The 27406-nt window shown below is 39.8% G+C and overlaps 3 protein-coding genes across 7 annotated transcripts in view; 2 read left to right on the top strand and 1 right to left on the bottom strand.

The window, feature by feature from the left end:
* Positions 1–13098, top strand: part of LOC143028533 (chondroitin sulfate N-acetylgalactosaminyltransferase 1-like) — a 492873-nt gene extending 479775 nt beyond the window's left edge. For all 3 annotated transcript variants that reach the window (XM_076190790.1, XM_076190789.1, XM_076190791.1), the window contains 4 exons: positions 4313–4549; positions 7071–7262; positions 7423–7577; positions 11245–13098. In XM_076190790.1, the coding sequence (XP_076046905.1) occupies positions 4313–4549; positions 7071–7262; positions 7423–7577; positions 11245–11491 (831 nt within the window). In that variant the 3' untranslated portion in view covers positions 11492–13098. The remainder of the gene's footprint in view (positions 1–4312; positions 4550–7070; positions 7263–7422; positions 7578–11244) is intronic.
* LOC143028535 (microtubule-associated protein 1 light chain 3 alpha-like) lies at positions 12863–25561 on the bottom strand. The gene is made up of 4 exons (XM_076190792.1): positions 25336–25561; positions 24196–24358; positions 21075–21162; positions 12863–14567 (listed from the first exon to the last, which is right to left on the bottom strand). The coding sequence occupies exons 1-4, from the start codon at positions 25376–25378 to the stop codon at positions 14496–14498; spliced, it is 366 nt and encodes a 121-aa protein (XP_076046907.1). The 5' UTR covers positions 25379–25561; the 3' UTR covers positions 12863–14495.
* Positions 25562–26151: 590 nt separating this feature from the next.
* LOC143028531 (uncharacterized) overlaps positions 26152–27406 on the top strand; it is a 389399-nt gene continuing 388144 nt past the window's right edge. For all 3 annotated transcript variants that reach the window (XM_076190787.1, XM_076190786.1, XM_076190783.1), the window contains exon 1: positions 26152–26472. The gene's annotated coding sequence lies outside the window, so the exon portion shown is untranslated. The remainder of the gene's footprint in view (positions 26473–27406) is intronic.

The raw sequence follows: 27406 nt of genomic DNA, 5'->3' as shown, positions 1-27406 counted from the left end.
AGGTGTGGAAGACAGATCTGGATGGAGTGAACTTGAGGGGAGAGCTGAGGATGAGATGGATGGATGGCATGAAAGTGGTGTTGAGTAAGAGGGGAATGTTTGTTGAGCAAAGAAGGGAGAAGGCAGCAGAAGATAGGAGTGACTGGAGAATAGCTGTGTATAGATGATACTGTGATACAAGGAAGGGAGGGGATGGGGGGTAGGGAATGGTTATGTGTGAATGACATTTTGATGCAACCCAAAGGGATTACTCATCGTCTTCTCTTTTTCTGCATGAGGGAACAGAAGGGGAGGATGGATCACTGATTAAATGAAGCAGCCTTGCTGTGGATGTACTGTGTCTTGCTACATTGCTTCTGACCCAAAGTAGTGGATAGGATACTGGGATGACCTGTTATCCATGAAGAGCTAAGATGAGATGGAGGAAAGGGTGGTGGATGGAAATGGAATGGGTGGGAGTGGGTACTTGGCTTTTCACTTAGCTACCACCCTTGTAAAGGGTAAAAGCCCTTGGTACATAGATTGATAAAAAGCCCCATCAGAATGAACAGTTATGGTTGCTATGGATATGAATAAAGCTTTCAACAAGGTCCCCAGACACACAGTGTCCAAAAAGATAATTGAAACAATCCATAACAATGACAAGAAGTGGTTAACCAACCTTAAAGCAGGAACACAATACAAAATAGAGCATTTAGAATAATAACAGACTGCACCAAAACCACTCCTATAGGACACCTTAATACAGAAACCAAAATTCTCTCAATAGAACATCATATGAAAATGACAGGAACATAATTCTACACAAGAACCTTAAACAACATACGCCTTTCACAAGCACCACCAACAGAATGCAACAAAAAACTACACCACCATACTACTTAAACATCTACAACAACCTACCACCCAAACCACACAAGCCATCTGCAGAGAAACACATACACACCCAGATAACTTAAAAAATCCTTCAAGAAAGACCACCAAGCTCAATGCTCTAGATGTAAGCACCACAGTGAAACCACTCCCACATTGGATAAGAACCATATTAGCACACATCCAGCATTAAACCTTAGGCCACTTGATTAGGGCTGATAATTATCCCTATGTTATACTCAATTTTCTCTCTAAACAAAATTGTTAAATGTCCACCAGATGTGCTGTTCTTGGGTAATAAATGTCTGAATTTTATGAATGTAGCACTAATTTTCATGTAAAGTAAGGATTTTTTGTTTTTTTTGTTTTAAGTATCATAAAAAATGGGGATTTTTGCCATTGTTATTTACAGATACCCTGTTTATTTGTACCCAGTATACTTCAAAATATATGTATCTACTTGTAAGAATGCATAAAATTTGTAAAACCTAGCATTCAGTTGTTAATATCATAAGAAATATGTATACAAAAATATGCACCCATGTGGATATGCACACAATAGTTTTTGTACATTTGGGATTTATGTAAATGGTATATGAACAACTTTGTAATAATCTATTTGGTAGACAATACAAAAATAAAATCAGTAACCTTTGGCCATATTCTGGAAAGAACTTTTGAAATACTTGATATGGAGTACAGTTGTCTATGCTAGTGCTACAGAAGTCCATTATGCCTTTTAGTTTTATGGGGATGTCAGCCCTCACATTCTGTGATTTTGACCAAACTGGTTTTACCCCAACATCACCTCTAGAAGATAAAGAGGAAAGTCATCCTCACTGTCTGGATCATCATCATTATCACTGTCCTCATACTGTTTCTTAGTTTCTGAATCTTCAGCAGCCAAAATCTCTTCTGTTTCCTCCTATGTTACCTGCTTGTGTTTGTGGGAGACAGTCATCTTTGTGTTACCACTCTGTAGTATATACATACATACATACATATACCAAGGACTTTTCCCCTTTACAAGGAAGGTAGCCAAAGTCAAAAGGCATAAATCCACTCCCACCTATTTCATCCCCACACATTCCATTCCCATTCACCACCCCATCCTCCCTCTTTTCTTGACTCCTCCTGGATGACAGATCACTCCCGCATCTCACTCACTGACCTGGGTCAGAAGAAATGCAGAAAGACACTGGACATCCACAGCAAGGTCACTTCATTTAATCAGCAACCTCCCCTCTCCGTCCTTTCGTGCAGAAAAAGAGAAGATGGGGAGAAATCCCTTTGGGCTGTATCAAAGTATCATTCACACATACTCCCTAATCCCCCCCATCCCCCACCAAATCCCTTCCATGCATCACAGCATCATCCATACACAACCATTCTCCACTCACCTCTATCTTGTCTTCTCCCATCCTTCCTCAACAGACATCCCCCTCTTTCCCAATGGCCCCTTTATCCCATCCATCCATCTCATCCTTGGTTGCCCCCTCCTGTTCATTCCATCCACCTCTGCCTTCCACACTTCTTTTACTAATCTTTCCTCTCTCATTCTTTCTGTGTCCAAACCATCCCAATAGTCTTTCATCAGACCTATCTCCCAACTCCTTTTCCACCCCTGCTCTCCTCCTCACCTCCTTATTTCTCACTCTATCCAGCCTAGTAACCCCTACCATACTTCTCACACATTTCATCTCAAATACATTTAAACTCTTTCTTCTGTTCTATGTTTCTACACCATACAGTGTTGACAACACAATCACCCCTTCATATAATCTCCTCTTAGCATCCATTTCTCATTACCTTTTTAAACCACCCAATGCATTTACTTGCTTCTCTCAGTCTACTTTACATCCACCTCCACTCCTCCCTTTCTACATGCAACCCCAAGTATCTAAATCTATCCACTTCCTCCAACCTCTCTCCCTTAATACTCACTTCCAATTTGCTACCATCCTCTCCCCTTGTACATCTCACCACCTTACTTTTACCCACATTTATCTTTAACTTCCTTCTTTCACACACCTTCCCAAAATCCTTCTCTAACTTCCTCAATCCCTCCTCTGATCCTGCTACAAGCACAGTGTCAACAAACAACTGGCTATCTCCCATTTTTTCTCTATTTTCCTTAACCATCTCCAATCCCTGGCCCATTACCCTTGCATTTACCTCTTGCACCACCCCATCCATATATACATTGAACTGCCAAGGCAACATTACAACTCTGTAGTAATAACAATAATTCATGAACCCATGATTACATTACAATTTTCTTCTCACTAGCTCTGGTCACATGTAATTTACATATCATCATCATATTTCCTGTCATTCTTACTTTATATCATATGCATTTTCATCTACACACTTTTATTACATCAATGTTAACTGTAACAAGTGGAATTTACTTGAGAAAATATTTGAAACTCGCAGGCAAATGCATTTATTTACACCCTTGAACGATTAGCTGATCGGTCAGCTGATACTTTAAATGATAAGCTGTCAATGACATAGATAACTAATTTCAGGTATCACAACACTACAACATGTTTCTGTTTTCACTCCAAAGCTTTCATAATATTTACATGCTGTCTTCATATCATGAGTGCATAAAAATGGCTGACATGAGCAGTTCCTGTGACATCCATGGTGGTCACACTAGTGTTACATATTATGATGCTATTTCACTACATTTCAATATCATATTATGAATATTTTCTTCTACAGATACTGACATTCTTTCATAGCTGTAGCATACATACATGCTAAGGTCTTTTTCCCCCTCTACAGGAGGTACCCAAAAGCAAAGTCAGAAATTCCCTCTTGTAGCATACATAACTTACATATCATAAAAACAGCAGGTATAGAGTCAAATGAGGTGTATAGTAGTGTGTGTATGATGGTGTGGTGTGCCTGCATCATCCAGCCTGTATACCCACTTTGCTCTCTGGATTTCCATGTAAATGGAGTAAATGTGGAGGAATATTATTGTTGAGCAGATGGTTCAGTGATTAGTTGAGCTAAATATATATGCATGGGAATTTTAATCTGAGTGTGGCATTTTTGCAATTTAGTAGGTTAAGATAGTGCTAACACAGAATAGGCCTAGCCACAGATTTAAACTGCCCCAGATGCAACCACTACACAAAGGAGACAGAGCACCTCATACTGCTATGCTCCACACAATCCCCAGAAAACAACATATCTCTTCTCAAAATGAGTTATGTTCCTCCCCAGAGTCTGTTCCCAGTTTCCTGGAGGTCTTCTACAAGAAAGATCAGGAACTACAGATTGGTTGATCAAATATTATTTTGATGCAAACAATGGTTTAGTTTCCAGGCCACCAGAATATGCTTATTTGTATCTTGACTTTCTCTTAAACATCTCCTTCCCATGCTTTGATTCCTTCCTCTAATTGTAACCAATCTGCCACCAGGTAAACATCGTTCTGCCACTGTCAGGACGAACAGACACATTTAAAGGTTTTATGGACAAGCTGGTGAGCGTTATCTTACGTCACGACCGGCGTGTCTTCCTCACCGTTGTCTACTTTGGTCATGATGGTCTGCATGAAGTCAGGAATATCATCACTAATGCATCTAGGGAAGCAAAATTCAGGCACATAAAACTGCTCACACTCAATGAAACTTTCTCTCGAGGGAAGGCACTCCAGGTGTGTATATCTTGAACTTGGTAATTATATGACAGTATATTAAATATTACGAAACAAAATCTACCATGTGTGTGTGTAATTACATAATTGTAGTATACAGGAAAGGAGCAACATTCCTAGGATCCTGTCTCCTATTCTCCAATTCTATTATACCTAGCTTCAAATTCATGCACAGCTCCAACTTTTGTGTGTATCTACCTAGTTGTATTATACGGGAAGGGAGCTATGCTCATGGTGACCCGTCTTTGTATCTTTCATCATCAGGTTTTTTCTTAAAATCTTGAATAGTATTTGCACACACTGTTTCGTATCATATTTCCCGTCATTCTTACTTCATATCATATGGTTTAGTTTCCAGGCCATGTGTATGTGTGTTTGCTTGTTTACTTGATTGTAGTATAGAAGAAAGGAGTGATATACATGGGGTCCTGTCTCTTACTCTCCAATTATAATTATCATACCTTGCTACAAATTCACATATGGTTCCAACTTGGTTATCTCACTTTTTTCTCCAATTATATAATCATATTTGTATTTAAATTCATATATTGCTCTAGCTTAGGCTATATCACCTTTTAAGCAATTCCAAGTATTTATGCATTTGCATGGAAACAGATTATTTACCTAATTGCAGTATATAGGAAAGGGGCAACACTTGTGGGGTCCTATCTCTTAATCTTCAAATTCAAAGGTGTGTGTGTATTTACCTACTTGTATTATATGGAAAGGGAAGCTATGCTTGTGGTGACCTGTCTTTGCACCTCGCAACATCTAGTTTGTTCTTAAATTTTTGTATGGTGGTTGCACACACTATTGTTTCATCCAATTTGTTCCAGACATCTACCACTGTGTGGAATTTTTTTTCTTTTTCCAAATCTCTTCTATAAATGTCCTTTTTGAGTTTCTTTTCATGTCCCCATGTTTTTCTTCTATCCCACTTTAATAGGTCTTCTCTGTCAAGGACTTCCATGCCTCTGATTATTCTGTAAATGGCTAATAGATCTCCTCTTTCTCTTCTTTGTTCCAGGGTTGGTAGTTCCAGTTTGGACAATCTTTGCTTGAATGTCAATTTTGAAAGTGTTGGGGCCATCTTTGTTGTTGCTCTTTGGATTCTTTCTATTTTCCTTATATTCTTTATTGTACTGAGCATCCATAGTGTCGCTGCATACTCCAATCTTAGTCTTATCAGTGTGACTAGTATTTTCTTTACCATTACCTCATCCAAGTAATTAAAAGCCACCTTTATTGATCTTAGTAAAATGTGATAATTACTCCTAGGTCCTTTTCGGAACCAACTTTCTTTACTTCCTTTGCACCGATTTTATATTGTCCTGATATTCTTTTTTTACTTTTTCCAATTTCCATTATACTATATTTCTTAATGTTGAAGTCAACTTCCCACTTGTGACTCCATTCCCAGACCTTGTCCAGATCTCTCTCTAGTGATTCACAATCTTTTTCCATACTTACCTTCTTTAGTAGTTTTGCATCATCTGCAAAGAAGTTTATTTAACATTCTACACCTTCATCCATGTCATTTACATATATATATAGTGTATGTGTGTGATTGAGTGTGTATTTACCTAATTGTAGTGTACAGGAAAGGAGCAACATCTATTTTCTAATTTTCTTGCAGAGTGCACATGTGCAAGCTCAGAAAACACATTCACACCCCCACCCCCCACCTCAATTGCAAAACAAGCCCAGCAATACAGCCCACCAAACTCAATCCTCCACTAAACTCACCCCCTTAGAAAAATTGTTTACAAGAGAAGCAAGAACCACACTAGCATGTTTGCATTCAGGACATCATCCAGATCAATGACAGTAACACAGAATAAGCCTGGCCACACTGAATACAATAACTATCCCTAGACAAGAGAATATTTCTTCTGAATGACCTATGGGCCTGTCCAGTGGCTCTTGCTGATCATTTGAGTAGTCTGGGGCTCCTGCAAAGGAGAGATGTGGTACACTGGATTGATTTATTGCTCAGTAGGTAGAATAAAGTTGCCTTAGAGGTATTTGTATGTAGTACAGTTTAGTTCTAATATTTAATTGGATAAATGCCAAAGCAATATGCTATAATGTATGTTGATTTGTTAAATGTGATTAATTATACACAACCTTATGACCCACTTGTAGCCCAAAAGGTGGAATGTCAGCAAGATTTGCTTCATAATTCCTTTGTAAAGATCAAAGTAACCAATAGTTAGAGTTTGAATTAATAAAAGTAAAAGAATGCAGTTAGACTGACTTTAAAACTCTCAAACTGTCTCCTCACGTAAAACACTAGATACAGGTTTGAATCTTAAGAAAGTTACAAGAGTGTTGTTTCTGTAAATCTGTTGATAGGTATGTACCCAGCTTGGGCATCTATTCATCTATATTGGTACAAGTTTCTTCCCCCTTACAAGGGAGGTAGCCAGCCAAGGCAAGCTGGCTACCTCCCAGCTTTGGCATAGAGAAATAATATAATGCTTAACTGCCTTGCTATATTAATGCTCAATTTCCCTTGCAGGTTGGAGCAACACATTGGTCCAAAGGTGATGTTCTGCTCTTTATGTGCGATGTGGATGTTGTGTTCTCCACCAGGTTCCTGGAGCGCTGCCGCCTTCATGCCTCTCCAGGCCGCTCCGTCTACTACCCAGTTGTGTTCTCTCTCTACAACCCACGACTTGTCTACCCCCTGCAGGGCAAGGCCATCCCTCAGGTTGGGGACAGTTCCTCATAGTATTTTCATCATTAACAACTATTTTGAAAGCCTCGTGTTTTATTAAACTTTTCCCACACAATCCAGCCACATTTCTATTCATCTTTTTTGACTTCCCAAATTATATTAACTGTTGAAATATCTTCACCTTTGATTTCAGGAGCTAGACCAGCTGGTGATATCAAGGGACACAGGATTCTGGCGAGATTTCGGCTATGGCATGACTTGTCAGTATCGTTCAGATTTCCTCAGTGTCCAAGGTTTTGATGAAGACATTGTTGGCTGGGGTGGAGAAGATGTCCTACTCTACCGCAAGTAAGTAAAAAGCAGGATACCTGTAATTTCAATTAAAAAGTTAATACGCGTCTCTTTAGTACACATACACACCTCTTCACTCCCATATCAGAGGCTACATGTAGTTTGTAAAGTACCTAGTTTTGCTGCACAAAACCAAGTTTAATCCTATGGAGTCCCACCTTGACATTTATTTTCTTACTATTTCAATATAGTTCTCTTGTATTTTTATGAAGGACTAAAGATGGGTACCTGCATGAGGTCTATGGAGTCCCACCTTTAAATTTAGGTTTCTCCTATTTCAATACAATTCTCTTGTATTTTTCATGAAGGACTAAAGATGAGTACCTGTATTAGGTTTATCTATCTATATACATACATACATATACCAAGGTTTTTCCCCCTTACAAGGGAGGTAGCCAAAAAGAAAAAGGCATAAAATCTATCTATATACCAAGAGCTTTCCCCCCCCCCTTATAAGGGAGGTAGCCAAATCAAAGGCATACCTACTCTCACCCATTCCACTCCCCTCCACCACCCTTTCCTCCCTCTCATTGTAGCTCCACATGGATGATAGGTCATCCCTGTATCCTGCCTAAAGCTCCGAGTCAGGACTACCTCATGCAGGAGAAGATTGGTCCTCCATGACGTAGTCCTGGAAAATGAATATTAGACTATCTCCCCTCCACCCATCTTCAAAAATTGCTGACATCCACACCATATGGTGATGCATGAATCAGTCATCAGCATGGGTGCAGTGCCAATTTTATAGGTGCTGGAGCTCTGGAGGAACTGACAAAAGCCTGCCATCCTTATCATGTTTCTACATACAGTGGACCTACTGTATGTCACACAATTTTGTGTTTGCACTCAATGATTATCCTAAAATATATCATCAAACAAATAAAGAACAGTTAGTTTGACCATAGTTTTTATGATTTTATTTATTCATTTGAACATGACCAAATCACCTCAAGACTGTTTTCCACTTTTCCTTACAGTCAAATTTATAGCTTCATGCAAAGATCTCAAGTATCTTATTTCACTGCCACTGTACAACTCATCTCACTGTTGTAAAAAGGGTTGTGGTACTCACCCAAGTAACCAAAGCTGCTCCCAGAGATTGGTGCCACCTGCATATGAGCCAGTGGCAGGGGTGTGCTGTGGCTGTTTGGCCTCCAACTCTTTGGGTTGGGGGGATTGGTCCCACAACGAAGATACCGCCACGCCAGAAAACTGTACAAGACATTCAACAGCATTACACTGTCCAACAGTAACACAACATCCTCTCACACAGCAATAACCACAACAGTCAACTTATCTTCAAACAGACAACAAGCACACACATATATCATTTTACACAGACAAGCCATCTCACCCCTCACCCTGATGACCAATACATCATTTGACATTGGAGACTATACATCCTTCATAGACAGCCAGAATAAATGTATAATCCATAACCTCAAGCTTTCATTTGCCTGTGGCCCTAACAACATAAGTAACATCCACCTAAATCATCTTGGACCACATGGCATACATACACACACCAACATTGTAAACTAGAGGTATTCACACAACACTATACCCAGCATCTGGAAGCATGGGAAAATGATCACCATCCTCAAATTCAACAAAGACCCAACAGTTCCAGTGCACACCACCCAATCACACTTCTCTGCACCCCCTCCAAAGTCATAGAATGCCTCACATTACAACTCTTCACACCACACCCCCCTTGCTGAATCACAACATGGTTTTAGACCACTACACTCCACAAACACTCTTCTGATAAACCTCACACAAAGAGTTTTTGATGGCATCAATTCAGATAAGCCCCCACACAGAACACTTCTCATAACACTAGACATTAGTAAAGCTTTCAACACCATCCCCCATCACAATCTCAGACAAAATACATAACAGACATACACAATAATACCAAAAGATGGCTGGCCAATTATCTGGCAGGTAGAAATGCCCATGTGTCATATAACAACCATTCATTGCACACCACATTTTAATCTACACATGAATGATATACCCACATCTAACACCTCAGAAATACAAATCTCTTCTTATATGCACACACAATAATGCAGACAAAGCTGCAGAAATACAACAAACATACCTCAACACACTCAACACCTGGTTCAATACAAATATTCAAAATAGCTGCAACCAAATCTATAGCCACATTTCTCACAAATTGGACAATGGAACACAAATACATACCATGCCTCTTTATCAACAACACTCTCATACCACACACACATACACCCAAGATTCTTGATATAACATATGGTATATCCATGTCTTTCAAAAAACATATTACATAGATTAAATGCCATCTAGACTTACCATGCTTAAATCAATTGTAGAAATAACATTTGGACAAAACAAAGAAACTATTACTACAGTATACAAACACATGGGGCCCCTAATCTCACTAAGACACACCACAACACCTACAGACCATTTACATCATGAAACAAAAATCCTGTCAAGGATCACCTTGACATGAGAGGCACACAAACACTTTCCACAGCCTCCATAAACACAGCACACCCACTACAGTACATAGCAGAACACACACACACACACACACACACCAAGAAACATAAAAACAACTCCCAAATACTCTCTTCCTCCACAACCACCAGACACCAGCCTCCAGAAGCTTATCCATAATTGTGTCACTGCTTCATCAGCAAACTGAAAAACAATACATTGCAGCATTCCAGACACCCTGATATCCACCCCTCTGAATCCTCTCTCCTTCAAAAGGACAGAGTCCACCTGATCAAACTGTGGTGTGGCCACCATCCATCCCATCTAAGCTACCAGAAGAGGCTGGATGACCACATCACAGATAACTATCCAGGATGTAACACTGCACCCCATACTATACAACACATTATAGAAGACTGCATTGTACACAATCACACATGCCAACAACACAATATATTCTATAAAGGATTTATGGGGAAACCCCATTCCAGCCATGGCGTTCCTCAGGGAGACAGAACTGCTCAGTCACAGTCTAAAGAACAACAACATCTCATCTCACTTGCATTCATTCAGGCTTCACTCCCCCACACAGCTTTTTTTTATGTCAAATTTATGGGTAACTAGCAATTACCTCCACAGCTGGGTCCACATCACTCAAGGAAATTATGCGATATTGTCTGGAGAGGGTGACAGCAGGGCAGTTTAAGATGAAGTGCTGTGTCTGGTGTGGTGACTACAGGCCAATTCTGTCTTGGTATTGCTCCAATACTAGGTGGTGGCCACTGATGCAGTCACCAAACAGTCTTACACTGCCCTGCTGAGTGACTTGTGAGCCAATCTTGTAGCTGTTGAGCCACCAACAACAACAACAGGGACCTGCAAGTCTGCTGCCTGTATCTAAAATCCAAACACCTCTCTCCTACCTTCTATTGTAACTTATTGGCATCAAAACACTCCCATAATACAGCAGACAGTTGTCCAGCATTTCTTTATAGAGGTCCATAGAAGGGATCAAGGTCTGTTTCCAGCCACTGTAGAGATGCTGGTTTCCAGTCATTGAAAATATGGGCAAAAATTATTATAAAGACTACCTTTATTTTTGTCCCATACTGAAAAATAATTTTGACAAGGTAAATACTTTCTGTATAAGTACTGGTATATTTATTTCATCCTACAGATATGTCAACTCAAAGTTGGCAGTGATCCGTGCCACAGACCCAGGCATCTTTCATCTGTGGCACCCAAAGGAATGTTCTACTGCCCTTTCAGCTGACCAATACCGCGCCTGCATCACCTCCAGGGCACTCAACGAAGCCTCACACGCCCACCTAGGACTCGTGGCCTTCAAGGATGACCTGGGTAAACACCCACTGGTGGGCACAGGCCAGTACCTGGAGGAGCAGCAACCTAAGGCCGAGATGTGAAGCTGAGCCCGCCCCTCTGTTTATGCTTGTTTATATTTAGACTGTTTGCATCTGAGGTTAAAAGATGAAGATATTTACATTCTAAAGTTATAGAGTAGCCCTTACTGCATTGTTATACAGCATTGATGTCATATGATGATATTTTAGATGTTTGTCTGTATTGCTGTACTTTGCTTGTTTTCCACCTGTCTGTATCTGTATTTGTATGACACATGCATATGCATATTTATGATATTAAATAACCCAGTCTGGGGATGTTTTATAAGAAGCATTAATAAATCTGATATTGTAAGAAATTCCACTAGAACAAGAGGCTGCTCTCACAGTAAAATATACACAAAATAAGATGGGAAACACTTGTGATGGGTAACTTGTGGCTACCACCTTACACATTTCAGTCTGTAACTGACCCAGTAAAGGGGCTGTGATTTTTTCACACAGCTGTAGGGGCCTTCAATGTTTTGCATTAGTCTTACCAGTATGCAAACAATCCCAAAATAATTTTCAGTTGAATATAAAAAAAAAAGAAGATTCAGGATGTGTTACATGAATTAAATTTCATACCCTCATAACTTGAATCATACTATCACCTGCACTCGTACCTTAAATCTGATCTCTGAGGAGGTTAAAGATGACGCTGAAGGAAAAAAGAAAAATGCATATGTCTTCCAAGAGCTGTAGTCACTCATTGTACTGGGATTGCTACTTTCACATCAGCATTGCCTTTTGTGTCTCAGCTGATGACTTTCCTTAAACTTTGGCATTATGCAGTGTAAGAAATATTTATAAAATGGTTGTATTGAGTTGGTTGACTAAGAACATTATAATTAGGATAATGTGAAGAATTGTTAACTCTATATTGTGTATCATATATTGTGGGAGTTTAACAATGTTGTAAATTGAACATGTAAGCAAAAATAATTTAAGTCCATGTATTACAATAAAAAGATGCTTAACTTTTAAGACACATGAAAATTACAAGCTCCTGACTACTTTCTCAAAAAAATGTTCTACCAGATTCCATTCCAAATACACATTCCCCATTCCTCTTTACCTTTTACTCCATCAAGTATTACAATCATTGGTTACAAAAATTAACCTGCTTTGTATTGTATTTGTATATATACTTTTTTCTGGTTTTAAGGTTAAAGCCTTTCTTGGATGCTCTCAAGGGTGAGTTGATCTGTAATCTACTCTATAAGAATTACAGGTGGTTTTCCACATATAGTTTACCCCCATGACGTCTTTAAGATTGGAAGGTGAGGTGTTCACCCAAGGTAGGCTTTTCATGTTGGTAAAGGTAAACCTTCCCAAACAAAATCTTGACATCTTCATGCTTAATAGGGTAAACCTAAAAAATAAAAGCTCCCCATAATGTATTTTTTTATTTAGAATATAGACAGTCTTTATAAATCAAACATGTGCAAAAAAATAAAAATAAAAAAACAAGAAAAGAGGCATAAAACATGCTTGACTTCAGTTCCAAACTATGTACGATGTCTTCCTGTAACTGAAAAGGTACATAAAAATCTTGAATTGGATCAGTTCCTCTATGCCCTACCCACAGCAACTTTGAAAGTCTTAACCTTCTGGCTAATAAAATGTGCCTCTTTCACAATTCTTGCTTTTCTATATCATATTACAAACTTATTCCTAAGTACAATCCACATTTCAACAAACCTCTGAAATAAATTCTCCCTCCATAAACTAACCCTTAAGCACTAAAAAGGATAATCACACCTCTAGGGTGGGTTACATGGGATGCACACAGACTGCAGTGCCATTTCCTGAGTACCAAGTGTTCTTCACCCTAAACATTGCCCAAACTCATCATAGTCGGCACTCGAACATTTTGTTAGGTAAGCATTTGTGAAGAGTGGATGTAAACATGAACTTCAAAATTTGGGTGTTTTCGTGTTTCTACATTGTGGTATGCAAGTAGTTCTTACTCCGATTTCTCAGGAAATTACTACACCAAATGGAAATGGTCTTATATGATAAGTTAGGGCATGACATATTTTCAAACTCTTCTTAGACAAGGTTTAGTATGTTTCCTCCATCTCCCTTCTTTTTTTTTCTTAGTGTTAGTATGTGGCATATCTGTGATAAGGGTTAACCATGAAACCGTTACACTTTCAAGTACTCGTTAATTGCAGACACTGATGACTTAAACTTATACATAAAGCATGAGGCACTTCAAATTACATCTGTTAGTCTACATAAACATGAAATCTAAAGCAATGGTAGGTTTCAAGAAGCTGGACTAGATATATTTGAAGACCACATTCATACCTCCATACAAACAACATTCTTATCTTGTGTACCATGACAAAGGTAAGCAACTACTTACATACACACATCTGATCACAAAAGAAAGAAAGAAATTAAGAGTACTTTCTACACTAACAGTAATGTGGCAATCCAGCAATTACTAGCAATGCATCACTTAAATTAAATTGTATCACAAGAAAAACTTACAAGAAAAAATATACAAATAACAATACAAATATCAAATAAACTTGTGTATAAGAAAAAATCTGTATGATGGTCCAGCAACTTCATTAGTAATTACAATGATGGCATTTCAAAAGAAATTGTTAAATTATGTACTGAACATCTATTCAAAACTACAACACAATTGTGTTCAATACAAATTATAACTGATATCCAATGGAAACAATTGGGCTATTATAGAATACAGCATTCTAATGGGAAAGACTGTGGCAAGGAAGCTTTGTCCTTTACAAAACCATAGAAAATGATAAAAACTGAAAGGGGTAACTAAATGTCTCATTTATACTATGTAGGGTGGGGCATTACCTCTACATGCAAACAAGGAGTAGGAAATTCCTTAGCAAAACTTAGTACTGTTTTGTCAATAGCTTCATACAAAAGAAAATGAAGAATAGAATGTTGTTTCCTTGCTACAGTACCAAGTAATGACTGCCTGTCAGTACATGGAGTGGATGCCTCAGTGTACAAAGTGGGATGATGAGCAAACTTGTTACCCAAAGACTTCTTGCGATGCGTAGACCATGTACAAGAAGCCATCATCATGAACATGATTCTCATACACCTGAAAAGGTAATCCAGCCTTAATACAGTTCAAATGATCTTCAGATACATTTATCCCTTGATTAAATGTGTTATTTGATATATATAATAAATTCAATATATTAATTCCTTTTCAATATTAGATTTTCCAAGGATTAGGAAGAAGGGTTATTAATATGCTTTGACTATACAGTGAGGTATTTGCACATTTATTCAGTCAATAGAGATCACCCATTGCCTCAGTTGTCTGTTAACCCATTAAACTCCGATGACAAGATGTCTTGTCATTTGGTCAAATAAAACAAAAAATTATAAAACACCAAAATGTTTGATCCAACACCAGAAAAATATTACGTCAGTCCTCGCTTCGCTCGCAGCGAAGCGAGGACTGACGTAATATTTTTCTGGTGTTGGATCAAACATTTTGGTGTTTTATAATTTTTTGTTTTATTTGACCAAATGACAAGACATCTTGTCATCGGAGTTTAATGGGTTAAGTTGATGGCAAAGCATAATTGAGATTAAAAAAAAAAATCTACATCAGTGATTCCCCACTTTGGCTGTTAAACATTTTTTATGGGATGCCAGTGTACACCATTCATTAAGTATGCAATGTCCACCCAGTAGGGGGGGACTATGTTCAACTAGCCATCCTACAGGTCAAGAATAATAACTTGATTCAACTCCCCCTCCTCCCTGGATTTCACACAACCATGCAACATGGATTTACCATTCCCCCAGGTCTTTTGCCTGAAATCTATGACTCCCAGGTAACTTAACAACAGCCAACTGATTGGCCCACAAGTTACTCCAAGAAGAGAGATTATGTAAAATTATGTTGTAGTAGTAGATAGGAGTATAATAGGAAGAGTTAAGGATGTACATGTGCTAAGGGGAGAGAGTGGGGGAATATCAGATCATTTTTTGGTGGTGAGTAAGTTGAGAGTGGAGGATAGATGGAGAAAGAGGAAAAGGACAAAAGGTAGGGAGGTGCTCAGAGTGAACTCTTTAAATGAAAAGGAGAAGGAGTACAAGAAGAACCTGAGGGAGAAGTGGGAGGGAGTGGAGGAGGAATGGGGAGGTTCTAGGAGGGGGTCATAAAGTGTGCAAAGATGGTGTGTGGAACAAGAAGGATGGGAGGAAATGGAATGAAGGGTAGTGAGTGGTGGGATGAGGAAATAAAGAAGGTTGCAAAGGAGAAGAAGCGAGCTTTCACAGATTGGTTACAAAGTAGGACAAGGGAGTCATATGAGAGGTACAAAGAAAAGAAAAGAGAAGTAAAGCACAAGGTACAGGAGGCAAAGAGGAGAGTAGATGTGAAATGGGGTAAGAGTATGACAGAAAATTTTGAAAGTAATAAAAAGATGATTGGGAAAGAAATTAAGAGAGTAAGAGGAGGCGAATCAAGTAGAGAAGAAAAGGTAAAAGGTGCAGATGGACAGATAATAATGGAAGAGAAGGCAGTATGGGGAAGATGGGCAGAGTATTTTAGGGAGTTGCTAAATGTGAAGGAGGATAGGGAGGGAAAGATAGTTGCAGTGGGAAGTGCTAGGAAAATGACCGTGATGAGTGAGAAAAATGGAGGAGAAATAAGGAAGGATGAAGTGAAGGCAGTTGTTAAGATGATGAGAGCAGGTGAGGCACCTGGTCTGGATGGATGCCATGCAGTATGTCTTAAAAAAGGAGGTACAGTGATGGTGGAATTGGCTGGTGAGGTTAATCAATGTTTGCTGGAGAGAGGGTAGACTGCTGGAGGACTGGAGGAGTGCCTGTATAGTTCCAGTTTACATGGGAAAAGGGGACAAGTGTGAGTGTAGTAGTTTCAGAGGGATCAGCTTGTTAAGTGTAGTTGGGAAGGCTTATGGGAGGATCTTGATTGAGAGGATTAGGAGAGGAACAGAGGGAGTAATTGGCGAGGAACAGTGTGAATTTAGGACAGGTAGAGGTTGCGTAGATCAGATTTTTGTGGTAAGAAAGATATGTGAGAAAGGTAAGGCTGTTTTGGGGTTTTTTATGGATCAGGAAAAGGCTCATGACAGGGTAGACAGGAAGTCACTGTGGGAGGTTTGCCAGATATACGGGATAGGAAGAAAGCTTCTAGGAGCTGTCTAGAGTTTTTACAAGAGTAGTAGAGCATGTGTCAGGATTAGAAATGGAGAGAGTGAGTGGTTCGAAGTAAAGGTGGGACTTCATCAGAGATGTGTTATGTTGCCCTGGCTGTTCAACTTATACATAGATGGGGTGGTGCGAGAGGTAAATGCAAGGGAAATGTGGGTAAAAGTAAGGTGATGAGATGTACAAGGGGTGAAAGTGGCAGCAGACTGGAAGTGAGCATTAAGGGAGTGCGACTGGAGGAAGTGGGTAGTTTTAGATACTTGGGTGCGAATGTGGCAGGAAAGGGTGGAGTGGAGGTAGAATGTAGATTGAGAGAAGCAAGTAAATGCCTTGGTGGATTAAAATATGTAATGAGGAATAGACATTTGGGAATGGATGCTAAGAGGAGATTATATGAAGGAGTGATTGTGCCAACAGCATTGTATGGGGCAGCAACATGGAACATAAGAGAAGAAGACAGAAGGAGTTTGAATGTGTCTGAGATGAGGTGTCTGAGAAGTATGATGGGGGTTACTAGGCTGGATAAAGTGAGAAATGAGGAGGTGAGGAGAACAGGGGTGGTAAGGGAGTTGGGAAATAGGGTGGATGAAAGAGTATTAGGATGGTTTGGACACATGGAAAGAATGAGTGAAGAAAGACTAGTAAAAGAGGTATGGAAGGCAAATGTGGAGGGGAATGGGTGGGGGGATGGGGGGTGAGGTAGTATGTGTGAAAAAAAATTGATGCAGTCTTCTCCTTTTCTGCATGAGGGGACGGAGAGGGGGGTCACCGATTTAATGAAGTGGCCTTGCTGTGGATGTGCTGTGTCTTGCGACACTGCTTCTGACCCAGGGCAGTGGACAAGATGCAGGGATGACCCGTCATCCAGGAGGGTAGGGAGTGGCGTGTATTTAGGGATGGAATGGGTGGGAATGGTTTTTATGCCTTTTTCTTTTTGGCCACCTCCCTTGTAAGGGGGAAAAACCTTGGTATATGTAAGAAGGAAACAGGAAATAATTAGTTTACTAATAGGGTGGTCAAAAAATGGAATAGACTTAGTAACCATGTTGTGAGCGCTGAAACTATCAGTTGTTTTAAGAAACGGTTAGACAACTTTATGGATGGGGATGACAAGTGGTAAACTTAAGACATGGAACTGCCTATTGTAGGCCTTATGGTCTCTTGCACTCTCCTTCATTCTTAGGGTGAGGTGATTGCAAGCCTATTCGGTGGTGGCAGTTGTGCCAGTGTGGGTCTTGCTCATAAAGGGAGGGATTTCTTTGTTGGGCCAATGGGGAGCAAGGAATTCAGGGTTGTTGTTTTTTTGGGCTTGTTTTGTGATCTACAAAAGTGAGAGTGTGTATGTGTGTGTGTGTGTGTCCAGCCCCTTTCTGAAACCCATCACCTCCATCAGGAGGCTCATGCACTGTCTTTGGGCTAGGCCTAAGAATCAGTCTATCACCTACAATTTTTCACATACACCGAGCTGACAATTGGCAAATACTCCCTTCCTCCAAGTAACTTCAGCCAGTGACACAGTAACAGTCACACACTAACAACAATCAGAAGATTCTACCCAGAAAAATCTGCTGGAGTGCTACTGGAGGTGCGGGTTTCCAGTCCATGAAACTCAAGGCAACAATTAAAATTATTCTAATCTTGATTAACTGTTGCCTCAAGTTTCACTTGTGGAAAACCCACAACACCACAGTAGTTGGCAACAGTCCCCAAGCCCTCCCACAGATATCTTTGGGAAGAAACTTTGAAATGTTGTCTGAGCTGTATCAGCATGGGACCATTTCTACGTCACCAGCTGAAAGCAGAAGAAGGGAAGCAGTTGCTGCTTTCCATATGTACATACATATACCAAAGGCTTTTTCCCCCTTACACGGGGGGTAGCCAAAAAGAAAAAGGCATAGAAATCACTCCCACCCATTTCATTTCCCATATATTCCACTCCCCTCCACCCTCCTATCCTGGCACCTCCATATGTAAGTGAAAGAAATACAGATATAGTTGATAGTGATATATTTCATCCACTCCAGACACCATGTATCAGCCCCTCAGGGCATCTTCAGAGAGAGGTGAGGGGGTGACAGGTTTTGAAAATGGGTATCTTTGCTCTCCATCTTGTTGGATCACCATATGCATGTACCCATTACTGGTCCCTTATTATAATGACTGAATGTCATCCATGTTCAATCAATTTGTTGCTCTGGTTCTCTCTTGCAGGAAAACTGTGGCCCCAGGCAGCAATCTACAGCTATCAGTTCACCTCATAATTAACTCATGGAGAGACCTTACACTGTCATCCATAGGCAGTGTAGAACAGTTATTAGGTGTTTTGTGTTTGTATACAGTGACTGCATCTTGGGTATCTGATATCATATCCGGCCCTTTCTATGCTTGTACTCTTTTATTGAGGAGTGATGACCTGAACATAGGTATGCTAGTATCACTTTTGCCCATTTTGAACGTGATTCCACTGCAAGGATGAGCTTGATGTAAAAGAAAATTTAAGTCTCTTTAGGAGTGCTTGAACAAAGATCTGTGTGTGCATGTATGTACCTTGGTATGGATGTATCATGGCACGGAGGGAACAGGTTACTGAATACAGTGTATGAACACAATCTTCCTGGGGTTGCATTTTGCTGCACATGATGGGCTGTGTTTGTGTGATGTCATATATCTCTATGTATGTATACATACCTACATACCAAAGGCTTTCTCACAATGGGATGACTATAACAAAGCTCACACCCACTTCATGCACAGTAAAACACACACTGGGTTGAAAGCAATGTAGTGAGGTAACTTCTAAAGCAAGTCCCTACAATTAGAGCTGGTTTACCTCTCCCACTTCATTATATAGCAACAATTGTCTTCATCCACTAAAAATAATTTACAGAGTAGCCTAGAATATCCATTTATCAACTAAAAATAATGTACAGAACAGACAAGAACATTTCTTCAAACTACATAAACCTTTCATCCATTTATAATCTTCATGCACTTGTAGTGGGACCGGAGGAGAGATTAAAGAAGTTAGTGACAGTGTTTGGGAAGGTGTGCAAAAGAAAGAAGTTGAAAATAAATGTGGGTAAAATTAAAGTGATGAGATGTACAAGGGGAGAAGATGGCAGCAAGTTGGAAAAGAGTATTAGGGAACTGAGGCAGGAGGAAGTAGATAGCTTTAGATACTTGGGGGTGAATGTGGCAGGAAAGGGAGAAGTGGAGGTGGAGGTAGAAAGTAGATTGAGAGAAGCAAGTAAATGCCCTGGGTGGTTAATGAGTGTAACGAGAAATAGACATTTGGAAATGGATGCTAAGAGATTGTATGAAGGGGTGATTGTGCAGACAACACTGTATGGTTGGGGTTACTAGGCTGGATAGAGTGAGAAACAAGGAGGCAAGGCGAGCAGGGGTAGAAAAGGAGTTGAGGAGAACAGGGGTGGTAAGGGAGTTGGGAAATAGGGTGGATGAAAGAGTATTAGGATGGTTTGGACACATGGAAAAAATGAGTTAAGAAAGATTAATAAAAGAAGTGTAGAAAGCAGATGTGGATGTAGTAAACATGAGAGGGCAACCAAGGATGAGATGGATGGATGGGGTGAAACAGGTGTTGGGAAAGAGGGGGTAGCCTGTTGAAAAAGGGAGAAGACAGAAGTATGGATGAGTAGAGAATGGTTGTGTATGGATGATGCTGTAATGCATGGAAGGGAGTGGGTGGAGGATGGGGTGCATTAGGGAGTATGTGCGAATGATATTCTGACACAGCCTGAAGAGATTTCTCCCAGTCTTCTCTTTTCCTGCATAAGAGGATGGAGGGGGGCGGGGATCACCAATTAAATGAAGCGGCCTTGCTATAAATGTGTTGCGTCTTGCTGGTTTGCTTCTGACCCAGGGTAGTGGGCGAGATGCAGGGATGACCTATCATCCATGAGGAGCCAAGAAAAGAGGGAGGGAGTAGTGGTGAATGGGAGAGGAATATGTGGGGATGAAATGGGTGGCAATAGATTTATGCCTTTGACTGACTACTTCCTTTGTAAAGGGGAAAAAGCTCTTTGTATATGTATGGACAAACTCCAGCCATTCACTTCTCTTTTGCATTCTTCCCTGAACACATGTTCATATAGACATGCCCCCCCCCCTTTACTCCATTCTTAGCCTCCTCCTATGTTACCCCTATCTGCTTCAGCTGTCCACTCTTTTCTCATGGGTTCCTTACTTATTTTTTATTTATGCCTAATGCACATCAGTACTCTTTGATCTGCCCTATCTGACACCTCTTTCCACCTCTATTCTTTGCATCCAATACCTTTTACATGGCAATTTCTATATATAAACTTTTTGTCATTAACATAAGAATTTTCCTGTTATTCAACCAATACATTACATTTATAGACAATGATCCATGTAATAAAATGACACATACCTGGGCGAGTGTTGCTGAGACGCTTGCAAGGGATCGCTGGTTGATGAGCAAGAAAAATGCCTGAGTTGGATGTAGCTGCAAACGGCGCCTGAATAAAATCATAGGTTATAATAAACAAGTTACCAATGGATGAATTTAACTAACACTCAATCACCATAAACTGATGACAGCCACTGTTAGGCAACACATTTAACACCTGGTGAAACTCATACATATACCAAGGCTTTTTCCCCCTTACAAGGGAGGTAGCCAAAAAGGAAAAGGCATAAAATCTTTTCCATCCATTCCATCCCTGAATACACTCCACACCCTTCCACCCTCCCTCTCATCTTAGCACCTCCTGGATGACGGGTCATCCCCGCACCTTATCCACTGCCCTGTGTCAGAAGCAGTGTCGCAAGACACAACACATCCACAGCAAGGCTGCTTCATTAAATCGGTGACCCCCCATCTCCATCCCCCCATTGCATAAAAGGAGAAGACGGGGAGAAATCCCTTCGTGCTGCGTCAAATTTTGCTCACACATACTACCTCACCCCCCATCCCCCCACCCATTCCACCTCATGGAATCACAACATCATCTATATACAACCATTCTCCATTCACCCCTGTCTTCTGTCCTCTCCCGTCCTTCCTCAACAGACATTTCCCTCTTCCCCAAAGCCCTCTTCACCCCATCCATCCACCTCATCCTTGGACATCCCCTCATGTTCACTCCCTCCACATCTGCCTTCCATACCTCTTTTACTAGTCTTTCTTCACTCATTCTTTCCATGTGTCCAAACCATCCTAATATTCTTTCATCAGCCCTATCTCCCAGCTCCCTTTCCACCCCTGTTCTCCTCCTCACTTCCTCATTTCTCACTCTATCTAGCCTAGTAACCCCTATCATACTTCTCAGACACCTCATCTCAAACTCCTTCTCTCTTCTTCTCTTAGGTTCCATGTTTCTGCCCCATACAGTGCTGTTGGCACAATCACTCCTTCATACAGTCTCCTCTTAGCATCCATTCCCAAATGTCTATTCCTCATTACACTCTTTAATCAACCAAGGCATTTACTCACTTCTCTCAATCTACTTTCTACCTCCACCTTCACTCCACCTTTTCCTGCCACATTTGCACCCAAGTATCTAAAACTATCCACTTCCTCCAGTCGCTCTCCCTTAATGCTCACTTCCAGTCTACTGCCACTTTCACCCCTGGTGAACCTCAAGGCAACAAATAAACACACACACAAAACCACACACACACAAAAAAAAAAAAAATTAGTGTTCAAGAAAAATGACAGTCACTGAAGGTTCTTAGAGAGATGGTTGAAACCCATGAAGACCACCAAGGCAATTTGTCTGCCTCCATTAAAATAAAAGTGCAAAGAAACTTTTGTGATATAGGACCCAAGGTTCAACAAAAAGGCAAACAAGATTAAGTTATATAGACAGGAACAACATCAAATATTCATATGAAGATCTGAAGACCTTTCATGGAAAAATACTTCTGGAGTATCTATTCAGTGCCAATGGAACCATAGTACTCACTGGGCAAATGGTAAGAATGATTCAATAACATTCTAAACACATCAATCAACACTCAAGCTACCAATTGATAACAATACTTCTCATGCAGAACCTCATACAGAAGTGGTGGTTCAAGAGGTACTGATGCAGTTTTCAGATAACAAGGTGCCACATTTTGTTTCCACCCCAGCACAGATACTTAATACAAGACTGGGGTAGCCTTGATTCCTGTGCTTGCTGAATTTTTTTTTAATACAAGAGGAAAGAAAACAGGCAGATGTGAAAATCAAATGATAATTTCTCTTATCGTCACTGCTGATCACTTTTAACCACTTCGGTACGATGAAGCCCATGTAGGTGTCATGAGGCGTGAGCAGGTACACGAGGACACTGGTGTTGGCATCTTGATTATATATATATATATATATATATATATATATATATATATATATATATATATATATATATATATATATATATATATATATATATATATATACACACATATATTTGCAGTTGTACATGAGTTAAACCCAGATTCTGTGAACTGGCTTGATCACATTTTCTGTGTTTATTAGTACTCAGAGTAAAAGAGAATGAGTAACACAGCAGTGACTTTATATTCTATAGTGCGAGTAGTGTGATGAATCATACATTTGGCAGCCGATGCTGCATGTAAGAATTTGAGTAGTACTAAAGTGGTTACCTTATGACTGGGGACAAGATTACATAGCTCTTGCACTAGCCTCCACCAGAGAAGCTACATGTGGAGCCAGCAATTAATCAAAAGGGATACCCCGAAACCTGATGACTAATTCAATTTGGTCTATCCATATTAATAGATAGACCAATTTATATCTCTATTATAATTGTTTTATTTTAGTGTTACAGACGTTTGTGCATTTTGGAGGTGTTACTTATTGTTATGCGTGGCATATGTTTTGATGACAACATCCATTGAAAGATAATACTTATGCAGAAATAGTTTTAATAGTTAGCTCTTTGTAGTTTTAATAGTTAGCTCTTTGTATGATATTTTTCAATTGTGTATTTCTAGCAATCCCTGTGAGTGAGTAGTAGAAAATGGTTGGTCAGGACAACCAAGAAATATGCCAAGGGCTCCCTCCCCCTTGTAAATTCATCCACAACACAGACAAGGTCACTACCTGGAGAGCCACATGTAATTGGCAAAGAACTGGACACAAAACTGAAGGGCTAAATGCTTACTTTGTTGCATGGCAGACAGTCTAGCAATATAATGCCAAAAAAATTAACTACTTGTACTTACACATAAAGTCTCAGAAAGCTTAAAAAAATACATGTCAATACAAAGTCCCACATTCTGAGATTTTGTTTCTTAGACCTAGCAGTTAAGCATCTATTCTCATGTAAGAAATACAAGGTAGAAAGCCTGCCACACTTCCCCAAGAGGCTATATTCATCTCATCCTCAGAGAGCTTAATGAATAAAACAAGAAAATCATCCCTGTACATCACTTCTGTGTTTGTACATATATTCTTGAGATATAAATGACTACCCAAAGGAGGAAGAAGAAAAGAAAAGAAAAGAAAAGAAAAAATAAAAACAAAAACAAAATCCACCAACCTGATAATCTTCACAAGTTCTCCCATGGTCACATGATCTGGTACCAGAAATTTTGTCTTATCTAACAAAGGCAGATGTTTTTCTCCTGGATATCTCTCAATAATCACAGGAACTTTATTTGGATGTTGCTCTCGGATCTGTTCCACGTCCCTTTGCCGCTGGGCTGCAAGGTCAATCACAGCATGGTAAATATACAAAATGCAAAGTTATGTATATCAAAAATACCACTTCCAAGTGAAAAAGCATTTATCAATGAAAAATGCAAGATCCCCATAACTTATAAATACATAAATGTAAACACACATATACATCATTAGTAGCAACTGAGGAAAAATACTCATTGAAGCACCCACAGTTCTGGAAAGGAGAATGACCTTTGCCACAGAATCCTATAGAAGAATACTCCATTATTCTAACAAGTTAATGGATGACTTCCACATAAACTATACTGGTCCAGCCATACATAAATATCCTACTTTTTTCTCAACTGTATGAGTCTATGACTTATCAGTCTACAGTGCAATGCTTTGTCCCTTTCTTGAACTCCTTTGTGCAACTCATTCTTCGAAATGCGATACCAATCTGTATCTGCACTATGAAAGCCATCAGTCAACAGCTCAGTTTGCTGTTTCACATAATCCTATACCAAGCTCGAAGCTGACTTATAAGAGAGAATAACTTAAGAGGACCCAGATTTATTTCTGTAACATATTTGTAAATTATGTGTGCAAAATATGGAAGCTTGGAAAATATGGAACTTAGAAATACATGCATAATACTTGCCTGAGGCTTTGTAATATCTTTTAAAAGAGTGGAGAATAAGCGCCAAAAGAAAGAACACATGCATCCATTTGATTTCTTGAATATGGGAACAAGTCTTGCCACTACAACTGGGCCCCAATAACCAGTTACCATGTCCATGAGACCTTGATGATTAATTTTTCACTTTTATTACCTTTCACTGCAAAATTACTTCCCTCTAAGTCACGTAAAATGTGTTACTACTTATTTATACTGTAGAAGCAATCTATTGCTAAACTGGGAAGGCATTTTTGGGTACTTTTGATACCTTTTCAAAGACAAGGAAACTGAATAACAAACCCCAAAACAAAGAACAATTACATAAGTTATCGTACTTACCAAAACTTCTTCTCTCCTTGAAAGGTTTCATACTGATACTCATTTTAAAAACTGTTTATGAGATGCAATTGCATGCAGATCAAGGAAAACGCGAAAAGGGCAAGGTCTCTTTCTTCCTTTCGTACACTACGTTTCAGTAAATAGCCTTCCCGTACTCAGCTGTTCCGTAGTTTTGTTTACTGCGGAGAGGCTGTTCCGTACCTCCCCATTTTCAGAAGTTGGCCTTGATATTCCATCATTAGAATAATCAAATTGTACTTAGTATTTTATTTTTTCTGATTTTTACTAATTTAAAAATATTATTTACCTTCCTAGGTTTGCAAGTTTCTTGAAAAATTGCAACATATCATCGATAGATTGGGGAGGATATTCGAACAGCTACTGTAATGTGCGTCGTGCTTTTCTATTGGCTGACCATCTGCCTGAGCTCATTTAGGTCTGGTCCCAGCCAATAGAGATTCTTCTTATAAACCTTTTTTCATAGAGCTTAGCATTTATGATTTGTGTTTATAAATAATCAAAATTATTTGTTTCTCTTATTTATCGAATCGTCAGATAACGTAATTAAGCCTTCATTCCTATCATATATCTTTGCTGGAATTTTATGGAAATTTCCCATATAGAATTCAAGAGTGCCGTTGACAAACAGTCAATCACAAAGAATGCGAATCAGCCGGAGTTTTTTTTTTTTTTTTTTTTTTTGAATGTCGGTGTTTGTGTGATCTTTTCCCGCCACACATGAGTGGTCCAGGAATAACCAATCACAGCTCGGTATATGATCACGTGACGTCAAGCGGACTGCGACGTTGTCAAATGTGGTCAATGCCGTTTAGTGTTTGTGTCTCTCGCATGGTGTGCGGACAGTGTCATTGTTTTGTATAATTTTTCAATGAAATGGAGGTTTAAAGAAAGAATTACTTCGTAACAAATACAGCTAAGCTTGAGTGTAGGTAGTGGTGATATATGTGAGTGGGAAGAAAATTGATGAGATATTGAAATAACCCCAAAGGAATCTCAATTGTTGTGAAGGCTAAAGGGTAACCCTAGTTCGTAAGTGCATTTCTGTAGTGGTCGCGTTACCTGTTTTGGATAGAGTACTGCATATATGGATTGTGCCTGGATTATATAAGTTAGAAGGCAAGTATTACATTATATTTTATATTTATGGCATGCTCTGAGTTACATTGATAATGATGATACGACTGCTGAGAACGGGAACCCCACCGGCATGGGCAACTTACCCAGCATTGGGTTGGCTATCCTGTTCATGGAGGGTTGTTTACATAAATATCCCCATCGTGGTCATGGGCAGAAAGAGTCAGAATGGTCTTAACATTTTACGTATTTTGAGTTAAGTGCACGGTATCCGCGCAGGGTATGTATACCTCAGAATATTGCGGATAATAGTCCGATCTCATTTGGGGCCAATAGTAAAGGTTGGCTGGGTTCTGGCCTGCTCGGGGACTAGGCGACTAGCTCTGCTGCCGTCTTTCGGGTAGGACAGCTCGGCCTGACAGTGGCAATCATCAGGCTGGGGGTCTGGTCACAGGATGATGGTAGAGTCATATGTATACAGGATTACGATCTCTCCTGTAAATATTTTTCTTCATGCTCCAGTTGAAAGGTTGCACTGACGTACTGCCGGCCATTTAGTTGAGTAATTTACTGGGTACTCGTAGGGAACCCGTGGAGCAGCCAAGGGTTCTGAGTATTGTATATCCTTTCCGTGGTTGTTTGTCAGGGCTGTGAAGTCCTTTATCAACATCTCTGTGTGTGCCTATTCTGTATTTTATAACCCACTCCAGATCGCCTCGCACGATGCAGTACATTTGAAGGAATGTGATCGCTTCAGATCAGTTCCCTTTTATTTCGTAATTGACTTTTAATCCCATAGCTTATTATTGCCCTGTACTCTAACCTCACCCATGTAATCGTCTCCACCCCTGTCCATGGTCGATTGCGTTGATTGTTTCCTTGCCCTTGGCCCATCCGCTCCTCTGCCCCTTTGTTGCTGTGCAACACCTTAATGTGTTTGTATTCTATGGTTCATCATCCCCTACACGTGTCCAGC

The sequence above is a fragment of the Oratosquilla oratoria genome, chromosome 9 (assembly GCF_046742065.1).
Source record: "Oratosquilla oratoria isolate Oo_2021 chromosome 9, ASM4674206v1, whole genome shotgun sequence".
Lineage (NCBI taxonomy): Eukaryota > Metazoa > Arthropoda > Malacostraca > Stomatopoda > Squillidae > Oratosquilla > Oratosquilla oratoria.
Note: the sequence above shows the minus strand (reverse complement) of the source record. Positions and strands in the feature narration are given on the sequence as shown.

Bases quoted from the DNA above. Each gene is read 5' to 3' on its own strand.
- LOC143028535 (XM_076190792.1), bottom strand. From the start codon at position 25,378: ATGAGTATCAGTATGAAACCTTTCAAGGAGAGAAGAAGTTTTG. The intron at 24,359-25,335 runs GTAAGTACGATA...TTGACCTTGCAG, and splicing joins CAAGGAGAGAAGAAGTTTTG to CCCAGCGGCAAAGGGACGTG. The intron at 21,163-24,195 runs GTTGGTGGATTT...GATTTTATTCAG, and splicing joins GAACTTGTGAAGATTATCAG to GCGCCGTTTGCAGCTACATC.